This window comes from Ornithorhynchus anatinus, chromosome 11, assembly GCF_004115215.2.
Source record: "Ornithorhynchus anatinus isolate Pmale09 chromosome 11, mOrnAna1.pri.v4, whole genome shotgun sequence".
Lineage (NCBI taxonomy): Eukaryota > Metazoa > Chordata > Mammalia > Monotremata > Ornithorhynchidae > Ornithorhynchus > Ornithorhynchus anatinus.
This window is the reverse complement of record NC_041738.1, coordinates 63068180-63081987: the sequence shown is the minus strand read 5'-3', so window position 1 is coordinate 63081987 and position 13808 is coordinate 63068180. Positions and strand designations below refer to the sequence as shown.

General features: G+C 54.1%; 1 protein-coding gene across 3 annotated transcripts in view; it reads left to right on the top strand.

Annotated features, from left to right (window-relative positions):
- Positions 1-13808, top strand: part of MAPT (microtubule associated protein tau) — an 81611-nt gene that overhangs the window by 56579 nt on the left and 11224 nt on the right. For all 3 annotated transcript variants that reach the window (XM_029075637.1, XM_029075638.1, XM_029075636.1), the window contains 3 exons: positions 3164-3219; positions 4348-4483; positions 8418-8674. In XM_029075637.1, coding sequence (XP_028931470.1) covers positions 3164-3219; positions 4348-4483; positions 8418-8674 — 449 coding nt within the window. The remainder of the gene's footprint in view (positions 1-3163; positions 3220-4347; positions 4484-8417; positions 8675-13808) is intronic.

Below are 13808 nucleotides of genomic sequence, written 5' to 3'. Positions count from 1 at the left end.
GGAGCTTGGCTGCATCGGGAGATTCTGCAGACCCGGTTGGGTGGTGCTGGGATCACCAGGGGATCCAGGGGCAAAAGCCATTCGCAGGCCCCGGGATGCAGCCAGGATCTGGGCGGCGAAGTGAGACATCCATGATGGAAGAGACACAGCCAGGGCTCCCCCAGAGCATCCTGGGCAAGGAGAGTATGGCAGAGGGCCTGGGCGTCGATGAGGACCGCGACATTGATGAGTCTTTGCCCCAGGACGATTCCCCACCCCAGGCCTCGCCGCAGATCCCTCAAACCCCGGCAGGGCCCTTGGCCGCCACTGCTCCCGAGGAAACCAGAGACCCTCTGAGGTCTCCAGCAGATGGCAGAGCCCCCTTCTCCATGCTTGAGAGCCCCAAGAGCCCGGCTGGGAGCCCTTGGCTGGGGACTGGCCACCGTGCAGAGGCCCTGGGGGCCGACCAGGCCATGGGCATGTTCCGAACGGAGCCCCAGCCTGGAGGACGAGGGCCAGAAGCTGAAGGCAGAGCCGCCCAGCCAGTGGAGCCGCGGGGAACGGAGCACGGGACCCCGAGTGACACGATGAAGGCTGAGCCCTCAGGCGGCACCCCGGTGCCTGCCGAGCGGGTCGCGCCTGACAGGAAGCCCACAGCTCCCTCCTCAGGGAAGCCACCTAGCCGTGTGCCCCAGCTGAGAGGTGTGTGCGCGCGCTCTCCTTCCCCGAGCAGGGTTGTTTCCGGGGCCTTGCGCCTGGGTGGAGCTGCTTGAGCCGGAGCTAAGCTTTGAGACCCCTGGAGCCCCCTGCTTCTCACCCCGCCACAACTGGCTCTGGGCTCTCATCCCCCACTCCCTCCTACAAACCCCCCATGCACCTCCACACCCCCTCACGCTTGCCCCACCGTGCATGGTTGTGGACTTGCTGTCGGGCTTGCCTTCTGGCCTCACTCCAGGGATCGTCGTGGCTTTCCCAGGTGGCTTGGAAAGTCTTGGATCTCAGGCTCCACCGAAGAAGCTTCACTGACAACTGCTGGAGCGGCACGTTGGGCAGAGAGTGTGTGTAGGTGTGGGGACGTGGGGGTGGCAGTAAAGCCAAGGTCCCAGGAAGTCATCTTCTCTGAGAAGCTCCTGGGCTGCACCGCTGTGGAGCTGCAAGATGGGCTTCACCTAGGGTGGAAGCCAAGGTTGTCTGGGCCCCTTCTGGTATTTTGGGGACCAGGCCCTGCCGTGGTTTCCTGGGGAACAGAGATCTAGGGTGTCTGGGGTAGAAGGGAGGACCTCGGGCAGGAGATGAGGGGAGCGCCAGGCCCTGTGAAGGAGTGGAAACCTGGGCCAGTGATTGGAGAGAGTGATTGGACCCCACAGGATCTGGTTCACCTAGTTCACCTTTGATCTCTCCTCCAGAAAACCTGCGGCTCGGCTGTGGATAAAACAGAGATAGCAGAAGCTTTAGTCGGAAGTTGGGGGATGAAGGGGACAGGAAGACCCCTCTCCCACCAAAGTCCCAACTTTTTCTTCCTAGACGTTTGCTAAGGAGTGTTGACCAGCCTGCAGCTTTGCCCAGTAGTAAAACTTCAAAGGAGAGAAAACAGTGCCAACACAACACAAGGGACAACATTTGTGTGCTCATTGTGGTCGGGATCCCACTTTGGCCTTTCCAGCCAACGGCACACTCATAAGTGAATTTTGTTGTCAGTGGGGTCTTCTTGCACAAAGGATGGCACTCTCACTCTCTCTCTCTCGATGATAAATAGATTAAGTAGAGAGATAGATAGATCTTAAAAGGGTGTCATTGTCTCAGACCTAGGGAAGCAGCATAATCTAGTGGATAGAGCACAGGCCTGGAATGAGTTCTAATCCCTGCTCTGCCACTTCTCTCCTATGTGACCTTGGGCAAGTCACTTAACTTCTCTGTGCCTCAGTTAACTCATCTGTAAAATGGGGATTAAGGCTGTGAATCCCATGTGGGACAAGGACTGCATCCAACCCCATTTGCTGGTATCCCGCCAGCACCTAGTACAGTGCCTGGCACATAATAAGCACTTAACAAATACCACAATTAGTATTATTATCTTGGCATGCAGTTACCAGATGTTCAGTGTCCCTGCAGCCGGTATCCATGTGACAGGAACTGGGTGGGACATCAGCTGCTGCCCCCCAAGATTGATCCCCAGGCCTTTCACAGTCTGGGATTGTGCCCCCATGACTGTGCTTGGGCTTGATTGCACAGTAGTACTAATAGGGATTGCATTTATTAAGTGCTTACTCTCTACCAAGCATTGTGCCAAACACTGGGGTGAATACAAGATCATCACCTCAGACACTGGGGGAGGGAGAATGGGTATTGAATCTCCATTTCACAGATGAGGAAACTGAGGCCCAGAGAAGTGAACTGGCTTGTTCAAAGTCCCACAGAAGGCAAGTGGCGGATTTAAGATTCAAACCCAGATCTCGCAACTCCCTGGTCCATGATCTTTCCAGTAGGTCGTGCTGCCTTGCTGCCCATGTCTTCCCAATCCCAGCTTTCTTCCTCCTCAGCATGATGGATTCCCAGCACAAAGGCAGAGTGGCCAGGCAGGTAGGCCTTGTGTGCCCTTCCTGGTTGGCTGGTGGATCTCTTCCCTCCCCAGCACGCCCCACCTAACCCCGTGCTGGGCTGAGAAGGCCTTGGCTGAGGCAGGAAGAGGGTAACTTCCTACTGCCACCCACTCAGCGTCTCTGGCTCAGCCAGTGGGTGGGGATTTCTTCTGACCCCACACCAAGTTCTCTCAGCTACATTCCTTAAGAGCTCCGTGTTCTCCCTGGGCTTCTCTCGGGATTTCCCAAGGGCCTCTGCCTCCCTCCCTTTCCGGAAGGGGTGCCTGCTGCCGGGAGATTCGGCTCCTCCCTCCTTCCCTGACTGGGCAAAGTGGGCAGGCTTGCTTTGGGCATTTCTGGACTGACTTGATGCCCTTCTGCTGCCTCCGCATGCCTCTGCCACTCAAACACACTGGGGTCAGACCTTCAAATACAAATCGCTTTTTAATCCCTTCTAAGTGAGAGCACAAAGTAAGTGAATGAAGCATGTTTGGTGACCCGGGCCTAACAGCATATTTCTTCATTTGTGCCGCCACGCTAAGGAAATGGAATTTCACCTGGCATATTCCTTTATGGAGTTTGTTTTTTTTCTTGCATTTCATCAGCTCGTGTGGCCAGCAAAGGAAAAGATGTGCCTGGAAATGATGAGAAGAAGTCCAAGGTAAGCTGTCAGATTTGTGAATGATAATAGTAAGAGTAATTAATGATAATTGTGCTATTTGGGAAGCACTCAAAAACCTGGGCTCAGTACAGGGAAAAATACAGTGCAATCAGGTTGGACACAGTCCCAATCCCCCATGAGGCTCACAATCTTAGGGGGTGGGGGGCAGGGGAGAGAAAGGGAGAGAGAGAGCAGGCAAGGATTTTATCCCCATTTTACAAATGAGGAAACCGAGGGTCTGAGAAGTTGGGTGATTTGTCCGAGGTCACACAGAAGGCAGTTGACAGAGCCGGGATGAGAACCCAGGTCTCCAGACATCCAGGCCTGTGCTCTTTTCACTAAGCCATGTTGCCTGATGCATTGTGGCTTCTGTGGAATCTTCAGCCAGCAGGGAATCGTAGTTTTCATTTCAGAGCCCTGGATTGGGTCTTTAAAGAGCCTTCCTCCTTACTCTTGCCTCTGGAGATCCTGTCCACCCATTTCTAAGGCCCCAGTACATGACCATAGGCCCCACAAATTTTAAGGGAACCAAGTAATGTCTCTTAGAATAATTTGTTTGTGCATTTTAGTTGGTGACTTGACAGTCCATGTCGCCTTTGTGGTTTTAACAGAACCCAAAAAGTGACTCAGCAGTGACATGGTCCAAGTCTTTTCTTTGGGCAGGGCCCCCCCCAGAGGTTGGGCCTCTCTCTACGGAGGCAGTGGGATCGACCCTTGGGGGGGCCAGGCACAGTCAGCTCTCCCGGCCTCCCGCCCTTCCACCTGCTCCCTCTGTGAGGCCAAGGTTCCAGAGAGTGGGGACCTGGTGAGAGCAGGGAACCTGTGGTAGGAAGAACCCAAGCTGCTTTCTGCTGATTAGGCTTCCGGGCCAAAGTCGGGGGTCCCTGGGCAGGCAAGGGGTAGGGCACAGGGTGGGTTTCTCCTGGTCTCAATCTTGCCTGGATATCAAAGGTAGTATTTTCCCAAGTGCTTAATACAGTGCTCTGCACACAGGAAGTGCTCAGTAAATAACATTGACCGACTGATTGCAGTGGAGCTGCACACTTGAGAAGGGAGATGAAGGGCACAGGTCTTCCCCGGCCATGGGTCCGGGTAGGCAGTGATGCTTGCTTTGTGGCCTCGTGGCAGGGGGTGGAGAGCAGGAGTGGAACCAAGATGGGGACTCCTCGAGGGGCTGCGGGGCCTTCGGCACCTAGAGGATCAGCCAACGCCTCCAGAATCCCGGCCAAAACGACTTCCACCCCAAAGACTCCTCCCAGTGCAGGTACAGCCTCCTGAAACTGTGGGAAGGGGCAGCTGGGGGAGGAGGGTCCAGTGGGATGGGTGTGTGGCAGGGGGCTTGGGAGGGGATCCGGCGCCGTGGAGAAGCACAGCCACTCTGCAAGGACTCAACCAGGATCAGAGTTATGAAACAGAACAAGGCAAGTTGACCTTCGTGCATGTATATATATATATAAATATATGTACAAGTGTATGCGTGCGCAACCGTGTGCCCTAAGGGTGTTTATGTAAGGGCCTGTTGGTCCTTGCTGGTGCCACAGGCTGCATTTCTCGTGAGAGTATAGACAAAAGCTTGCTTGGATAGAGGTCCTTTGACTTCTTTCCTGTAGTAATAGTAGTAATAGTAATAATGATTCTGGTACTTGCTAAGCACTTCCTTTGTGCCAAGCACTGTACAAAGCTCTGGGAAAGATGCAAGATCATCAGATTGGACATATTAGGTGATGCCTGTCTGTAGAGCACTGTAATAAGCACTGAGAAAGAGTATACAGATGAAAATAAGACACAAACTCCGTCCCTTCAGGGGCTCACAATTGGGAATAAAGGTCAGGAAGAGGACCCTTAGGGCAAAGTGGAATGGTGTTTCAGTTTTGAGTGATGACTTATACTTGTTCTTTCCCCAATGCCAAGTACAGTGCTCTGCACAGTGTAAGCACTCAATAAACAGAATCGATTCACTGACTCACCAATACTTGACTCGGATTTCCTTAGTAAAAGCCAGTCAGACCTGTGGGGTTTGCAGTATTTAAGGGGTACCCGGGTTGTTCATGTCCCCACGGGTCTTATATGTGCCTTGTTGGCACCATGCACCCAGACTGGACCGTCATTGACAGGGCAAGAAAGTGGTGCCCTGGTGCTTGGCTCTGCCTGGACCATGACTCCGGGGTCTTGCTTCCATGTCCCCAACAGCTCCTGCTCTCAATGCAAACGCTGGGGCTGGTAGAGGGTGCGTGTGGGCACCCCTCAGGATGGGTGGGTTGGCTTGGAGCAGTGCATCCAGTCCGACTGCCAACTGCCCTGGTTTCCGCTGGACCGTGATAGGGGATCTTGATGGATTGTCTCTGAAGCTACCAGGAAGGAGCAGAGGAAACCCTTGTGTCTGGGTCAAAGTCTGAGAGAGGAGCTCAGGAGCTTGGTAACACCAGAATGGGGCCTCCGCCACTCTACCAAGACTGCCCTCTCAAAGGTCACCCATGACCTCCTTCTTGTCAAATCCAGTGGCTCCTACTCTATCCTAATCCTCCTCGACCTCTCAGGTGCCTTTGACACTGACGACCATCCCCTTTTCCTCCACACCGTATCTCACCTTGGCTTCATGGACTCCGTCCTCTCCTGGTTCTCCTCTTATCTTTCTGGCAGTTCATTCTGGTTCTCCTTCGGGGGCTCCTCCCCCCGCCCCCATCCTCTAAATGTAGGACTTCCTCAAGTGTCAGTTCTTGGCCCTCTTCTGTTCTCCATCTACACTCACTCCCTTGGTGAACTCATTTGCTCCCACGACTTCAACTATCATCTCTATGCAGATGACACACAAATCTATATCTCCTCCCCTATTCTCTCCCCCTCCCTTCAGGCTCGAATCTCCTCCTGCCTCCAGGAGGTCTCAACCTGGATGTCTGCCTGCCATCTAAAACTCAACATGGCCAAAACTGAGCTCCTTATCTTCCCTCCCAAACTCTGTCCTCTTCCTGACTTCCCTGTCACTGTGGAAGGTATGACCATATTTCCCATCTCTCAAGCCCGCAACCTTGGTGTCATCCTTGACTCGGCTCTCTCATTCACCCCACACATCCAATCCATCACCAACGCCTGCCAGTCTCACATTTACAGTATCACCAAGATCCGCCCTTTCCTCTCTATCCAAACGGCTAATGTACTGGTACAAACTGTCACAATATCCCGACTGGATTATTGTGTCAGCCTTCTCTCTGATCTCCCTTTCTTCTGTTTCTCCGCACTCCAGTTTATTCTTCATTCCGCTGCCTGGATCGTCTTCCTGCAGAACGCTCTGGGCATGTCACTCCCCTACTTAAAAAGCTCCAGTGATTGCCCATCAACCTCCGCACGAAACAAAAACTCACTCTGGGCTTCTAGGCTGTCCATCCCCTTGCCCCCTCCTAACTCTCCTCCCTTCTCTCTTTCTACTGCCCACCCCGCACACTCCGCTTCTCTGCCGTTCACCTCCTCACCGTCCCCCGTTCACACCTATCCTGCCGTCGACCTCTGGCCCACGTCCTACCGCCGTCTTGGAATGCCCTCCCTCCTCACTTCCGCCAAATTAACTCTCTTCCCCTCTTCAAAGCCATACTGAGAGCTCACCTCATCCAAGAGGCCTTCCCAGACTGAGCTTCCCCTTTTCCGTCTGCTCCCTCTGCTCCCTCTCTGCTCCCCCTTCACCTCCCTTCAGCTAAGCCCCCTTTCCCCCCTTTCCCTCTGCTCCTCCCCCTCTCCTTTCCCCTCCCCTCAGCACTGTGCTCATTTGTACATATTTTTATTACCCTATTTATTTTGTTAATGAGGTGTACATCCCCTTGATTCTACTTATCGTGATTAAGTTGTCTTGTTTTTTGTCCGTCTGTCTCCCCCGATTGACTGTCAGCCCATCACTGGGCAGGGATTGTCTCTATCTCTTGCCGAATTGTACGTTCCAAGTGCTTAGTACAGTGCTCTGCATATAGTAAGCACTCAATAAATACTAATGAATGAATGAGTGAACCTCGCTCTCTGGGGAGAACGCCTAGCTCGCAGTCCTGGCCCATCTTGGTTTCAGAGGGGATGAAATCCTTTGGGCTTTTCCCTGGGCCTTTTGGAGGCCCCACATCCCATCATCCCATATGTGGTTAGGCCAGAAGATTGATTTGCTTTCAGAGGACCTTGCTTTCTGAATCCTGTGCAGAGCCCTGGGGAGGAAGAGGATAGTGGGAAGAGGAGAGGAGAGCCGAGACTCAGATTGAGGGACCCTGAGGCGGAGGATGGGGATCCATTGCCCTTCAAAGGACTGGAGTCTCTCCTCAACAGCCCAGATGGCACCACCCAAGGGGAGCAAGTGCAGACAGAGGGGAGCTTCTAGGCCTTGCTCTGCCCCTCCTGGCGAGAGGACTTTGATGCTCAGGTGCTCGCTGAGGTGGAGCCGAGAGCCTCCAGGCTCTTACAGAAGTGAGCTGAAAGCACAGATGCCCACCAGGAACTGTTTTGGGATCCATTTTCCAAGGAAATTGGAAAGCAGCGCATGTTGAGCTTGAGAAAAATCATCCCTTCCCACGTGGTGGCCAGAAATGAAGCCAGCCAGAAGGAAACAGAAATTGGTGCGTATGACAGCACCTCTTCTGATTGAGCCTTGGCTTGCTTTGACATACCTCATTTTAGCTGCCATATTGGACAAGGTGCCTGGTGCGGGAGATGGTGGGAGGTCAAGGAGATGCCTTCGAAAAAATTCTGAGGTATGAGATGTGAGGCAGGAGGGTCTCCCCTGCAGCCCAGGGCAGGCTGCGGCCCTGGTTCGGGTCCATTTGCTCGTGACCCAGGCCCTTGGTTCAGATGTCCTCATCCCACCTCGCTTCAGGAGGCAGATCCCTGCCAGCCGGGGAAGGGGGAGAGGGGAGCGGACCTGGTGGGCCCCATGAGAAGCAGCGTGGCACAGTGGAAAGAGCACGGGCTTTGGAGTCAGGGCTCATGAGTTTGAATCCCAGCTCTGCCCCTTGTCAGCTGTGTGACTGTGGGCAAGTCACTTAACTTCTCTGTGCCTCAGTTCCCTCATCTGTAAAATGGGGATTAAGACTGTGAACCCCACGTGGGACAACCTGATTCCCCTGTGTTTACCCCAGCGCTTAGAACAGTGCTCTGCACATAGTAAGCGCTTAACAAATACCAACATTATTAACATTATTATTATTATCATCTCATTCGATTTTCCATTCCAGGAGAATCTGCTCGGTCTGGAGACAGGAGTGGATACAGCAGCCCCGGTTCCCCAGACAGCCGCCCACGCACACCTTCCCTGCCCACGCCCCCCAACAGGGAGCCAAAGAAGGTGGCTGTGGTCCGCACCCCACCCAAGTCACCGGCATCCGTCAAGAGCCGCCTGCAGACTTCCAGCGCTCCCATGCCGGATCTGAAAAACGTGAGGTCCAAGATCGGGTCCACTGAGAACCTGAAGCACCAGCCCGGAGGCGGAAAGGTGAGGTCTGGCCACCCCCGCCTCTCCCCAACAGGCTCCAGGTGTGCGCGGAACAGGGGCTGAACTGCGGGGGGTCCCCTGGATGGATGCCCTAAGCTCACACCCTGACCCAGAATCAGTGGCTTCTGCAAGGGCATGCGGCCTCCACCCCACCCCCATGCCCTCCAGCAGTCCGGCCCCAGTCCCACGATGCCTGGGGTGGAGGGACTGCAGATCAGGCGATGCTGGCACAACATTCCTGACTCCCAGCTAGGGGAGCACCATAACCAGATGTCACAGAGTATCCAAGGCCCTGCTCCATCCCTAAAGAGGCTGTCTCCCCTCAGAGAGCACTGGTGGAACCTGGGCAGCACCAGAGTCCAGCGCTCTTAGGGGACTGTCCTCAGGTCCCCCACTGACCCACACTGGACATTCTTCCCCTAATGGGCCTGACTGTTAACAAGGCAAGTGGAAACCAAGTCAAGTTTAGCCTTCAACAGTCATTGCGGCTGTTGGGTCGGTGACTGGATCCTTTCAGTCTTGGTCCTAGTGGCGTGGAAGCAGTGTGGCCTAGTGGAAAGAGCCCAGGCCTGGGTGTCAGAGGCCCTGGCTTCTAATCCTGGCTCCACCATTCGCCTGCTGTGTGACCTTGGGCAAATCACTTCACTTCACTATGCTTGAGTTTCCTCAACTGCAAAGTAGAGATTCAATACCGGTTTTCCTTCCTATTTAGACTTGAGCCTCATGTGGGACAGGGACTGTGTGTGACCTGACTAACCTAGAGAAGCAGCGTGGCTCAGTGGAAAGAGCACGGGCTTTGGAGTCAGAGGTCATGAGTTTGAATCCCGGCTCTGCCACTTGTCAGCTGTGTGACTGTGGGCAAGTCACTTAACTTCTCTGTGCCTCAGTTACCTCATCTGTAAAATGGGGATTAACTGTGAGCCTCACGTGGGACAACCTGATTACCCTGTATCTACCCCAGTGCTTAGAACAGTGCTCGGCACATAGTAAGCGCTTAACAAATACCAACATTATTAGTCTGGTGTTCCCCAGTGCTTAGAACAATATGGGGGGTTTTTTGTTTTTGTTTATATGGTATTTCTTAATTGCTTACCATGTGCCACGCACTGTACTCAGTACTAGGGTAGATACAGCCTAATCAGACTGGACACAGTCCCTGTCCCATGTGGGGCTCAAAGTCTTATTCCCCATTTTAAACATGAGGTGACTGAGGCCCAGAGAAGTGAAGTGATTTGCTCAAGATCACATAGCATACAAGTGGCAGAGCTGGGATGAGAACCCAGGTCCTTCTGACTCCCAGGCCCATGCTTAATCAACTAAGCCACTCTGCTTCCCGTGGCTAGTGGGCCCATAGTGAGCACTATAACATATGCCATAATTAGATCACCATAGAGCAGTGTGAATAGAAGATGATAAAATTAGGGAAGCTCTGTTAGCAATCCCAGAGCCCCAACTGAGGGAAGGTAGCCCGATTCAACTTCTCCGGAGAAAGTCCGCACTGAACCCTCTTGGTTCAGCCCCTTGCCATATACCCAAAGACAAGGCCATCTCAGTGGCGATGCAGATCTCAGGAGAGCGTCTCTAGTCCTCTAGGCTCTGCCAGTCCAGTCCTCTGGGCTGATGGAGTCTGAGAGCGGGTAGAGTCCCGGAGGCAGCCGGTTAGTTCGGAGGGCTGAAGGCATCGGCTTGCTTCCTGTGGTGCCCCTGCCTGGTTCAGACCAGATCTGGGGACTTCCCAAGGGCAGCACAACCACAACCCCACTCTGAGGTCTCAGAGTTTTGTTCTTGATTGTGCGGCTATTTCCTTGCCCCCACAAGGGAGAGCGAGAGATAGGGCCATGGACTGGGATCGGGAACCCTACTCCTGGCCCCCTCAATAATAATGGTGGTATTTGTTAAGTGGTTATTATGGGCCAAACACCGTACTCAGCACTGAAGTAGATACAGGATAATCAGGTTGATACTGTCCTTCTACCTCATCAGACTCACAGCCTAAGTAGAAGGGAGAATGGGCATTGACTCCCTATTTTAAGGATGGGAAAAGTGAGGCACAGAGAAGTCAAGTGACATGTCCAAGTTCATGCAGCAGTCTGTCTGTGCCCTCTGTGTAATAGGGGGAGGAGGCTTTCAGTTTCCTGGGGCAAACTTTGGCCGGGGATTGACACCCCGCCCACCCCCGGCCCCTGGGAGCCCTCTTCCAGCTTCTGGCAAGCAGAATTTGGCCAAGTAGCTGGTGTCTTGAATCCCAGGGGAGTAAACTTGCCAGGTGACTCAGCCAATGGCGTTTGTCCTCCGCAGGTGGGGAGGATTTGGGAGGATGAGCTTTATGGGGTGGCTTTAGAGACCAACTGGGCAAGTGACCCTCACCAAATCCCTTTAAAACCTTCTAGCGTTTCCAACTCCATTATCAGGGCATCTTCCCTGTCTGGACTCTTGGGTATCAGGTACACTGGTCTCTTGAGCATTCAGAACTTCAAAGTGGGAAAAAAGCAAGTTGTCATTACTGGGCAGTAAGCTTGACCCATTGGGAGCTTCCGAACAGGGCCTGTTCATGTCACAATGCCCACACTCAGAGACTGGTCATTTGGAAGCTGGGGGATGGACACGCCGCGGTGAGGTGCCAGCCTGAATGAGGAATGCCTGCCTCCACCTCCCAAACCCACCTCCCCACTACCTCTAGGATCGCTGGCCAGGGGATGTCCATTAGGGGGTGTCTCCAGGTCCTGATCTCAGTGGTCAGGGTCAGAGCCCAAGCCAGAGCCCAATGATCCTTTCTGAGAGAGTCTGGCCTCTTGGCCCCTCAACCTGTTTCACCATCTCATTGTCCCCAAGGTGTCAAAAGTCCTGAGCTGCCCTGTCCAGGGTCAGGGTGGATCCCAGGGCAGACACTACCTCTTTCTCTTTCTCCTCTTCCTCCTCTTTTCCGAGAAAAGATAGCTGTGCAGTGAAGGAGTGTGGCAACAGGGACTGCCTGCCATGGGAGCAGGGCAAGTCTTTAGCCACAGTCGGAGCTCAGGCAGCTTTTCTGAATGCCTAAATACAAGGGTAGAGTTAAGGTCGGAAAGCACTGGATTCCTCCAGCTTCTCCATCCCCAAGGTGAGCGCTCCTTTGTTAGAGGATGGTATTTCCAGAAGTGGTCATGGCTTGATCCAAGTTGCATGCCAGTCATGCTCTGAAATTTCTGGGCCCAGCTGGCTCAGGTAGACCCTTGCTTGTTCCTTGGGCGGAGTTTAGTTGTCCCCACTCCATTGATGAGCGGTGATGTGCCAATCACTGAGCACTGTGGCCTCCAGATGGACTGGCTATTTGGCCCTGCCCTACCTCCTAGGGCCTCTGCCCAACTATTGCCTAAGGCTTTTAAATCCCTACCAAGCTAGAAAGACCTGGACTAGACCAGAGCTGTCCATCATGTAGCCATAGGTCACCCTGGCCTACAAAGTCACTCGTGGTGACCGATGTCCCACCCGAGGAGGGTCATATCACAGTACTTCATTGTCAGCACTCTACTTGGCTTAGACCAGCCCAGGCCATGTGCTCAGAGTGCTCCCCCCTATTTGAAAACCAGAACGGGTCTGGTGGTGGCCCCATTTGAACCCCGGGGTCCTTAGCAGGGAGCAGTTGAACTCCAAAGCAGCCTTCTGGATTTTTTTGTCTGTGTTTATGGTATTGGTTAAGTTCTTACTATATGCCAGGCACTATACTACGCGCTGGAGTAGATACAAGCTAATCAGGTTGGGCACAGTCCATGTCCCCATAGAGTTCACAGTCTTACTCCCCATTTAACAGATAACTGAGTCCCTTCTCTGACTTGTCCAAGGTCACACAGCGGATTAGTGGCAGAGTGGAGCTTAGAACCCAGGTCCTTCTGACTCCCAGGCCTGTGCTCTTAAACATTAGGCCATGCTGCTGCGGGTTCTGGCCGTCGCCTCCCTCCCCCACCCCTGGTACCTGAGCTTCAGAGACCTCAGGGTCTATGGGCAGCAGCCAGGGGAAGGTTGGGGGTGGAAGGGCAATGTGACCCTGAGCATAAGGACCCAGAGGCTGGAATGCCTTGGGCCCAGAACACCCATGCCAGAAGATTTTACCATCCTTGAAAACCCAGGGAACCAGCATGTAGCTTTCTGCCTCTTCGGTTTCGACTGGGTTTCATGCCCAGACCAATGAAACGCTCCAGCCGGCCAGACATCCAGTCAAGGGAAAAGCCTGTTGGCCAGAGCTGGGCCAGAGGATGTCAACTGCCTTGGGATCCAAGGCCGACTTCTCTGGAGAGAGGCAGGCGAGGAGCAGGGAGCTGCCGGGGGAGGCTTTGCTTATCCCACCGGGTCTCTCTGCTCCTGCCCCTCCTCTTCTCCTCCTCCTCTTCCCTCTCCTCCTTCCTCCTCCTCCCTCTCCTCCTCCCTCTCCTCCTCCCTCTCCTCCTCCTCCAACCAGAACTGGTGGGACCCAGAATGCACTGACTAGGCATGAGCATCAAAGAGAAAGCCTTGGCTGGCCCCTGGGTTGCCATGGCTACCCCACATCATTTCGTCTCCTCGGCAGTCAGATCAGACTGTGTACGATCCAATCATCTTGGACATACCCTGGGACCCGGCGCAGTACTTGGCACAGAGTGAGTGTCGAACAGAATCATTGTGATTATTAGCAAATCCGGCATCCTTTGTCTTCTCCAGGGCTCAGTAGGGTGAGGACTCCGGACGGGGAGGTGGGGGTTAACTTGGTGCCTGGCCTTGTCTCTGCTGCTTTCTCTCCAGGCAGACTCTCTGCAGCCCCAACATGGAGGGGGCTGTGCTGAGTCCCTCCTCCCCCAGCCCCTCTCTGGTATTCTCCAAACCTCACCTCCCCATTCCCTGCCATTGTGTCTGAGTGCCCCCTGCCCTGCCCTGCCCTGCCCTGCTGTGGTCCCCACCTCTCCCTGCCCTGGCTCCCATCTCTCCCTGCCCTGACCTCCATCGCCTGTTCCCTCAGACAGATCTGGGCAGTCTCTGGAAGAGGTTTGTCTAGATAGGCTCTGAAGACCCTAAGTTGAGGGGCCTCACAGACCCCAAAGGCCCAGCAGTAGATGTCTCTCCTGAGGCAGAGACCAGCCCCCAAGAAATACCCCCCACTCTAAGAAAGGCAGAAGGACTTCTCTGT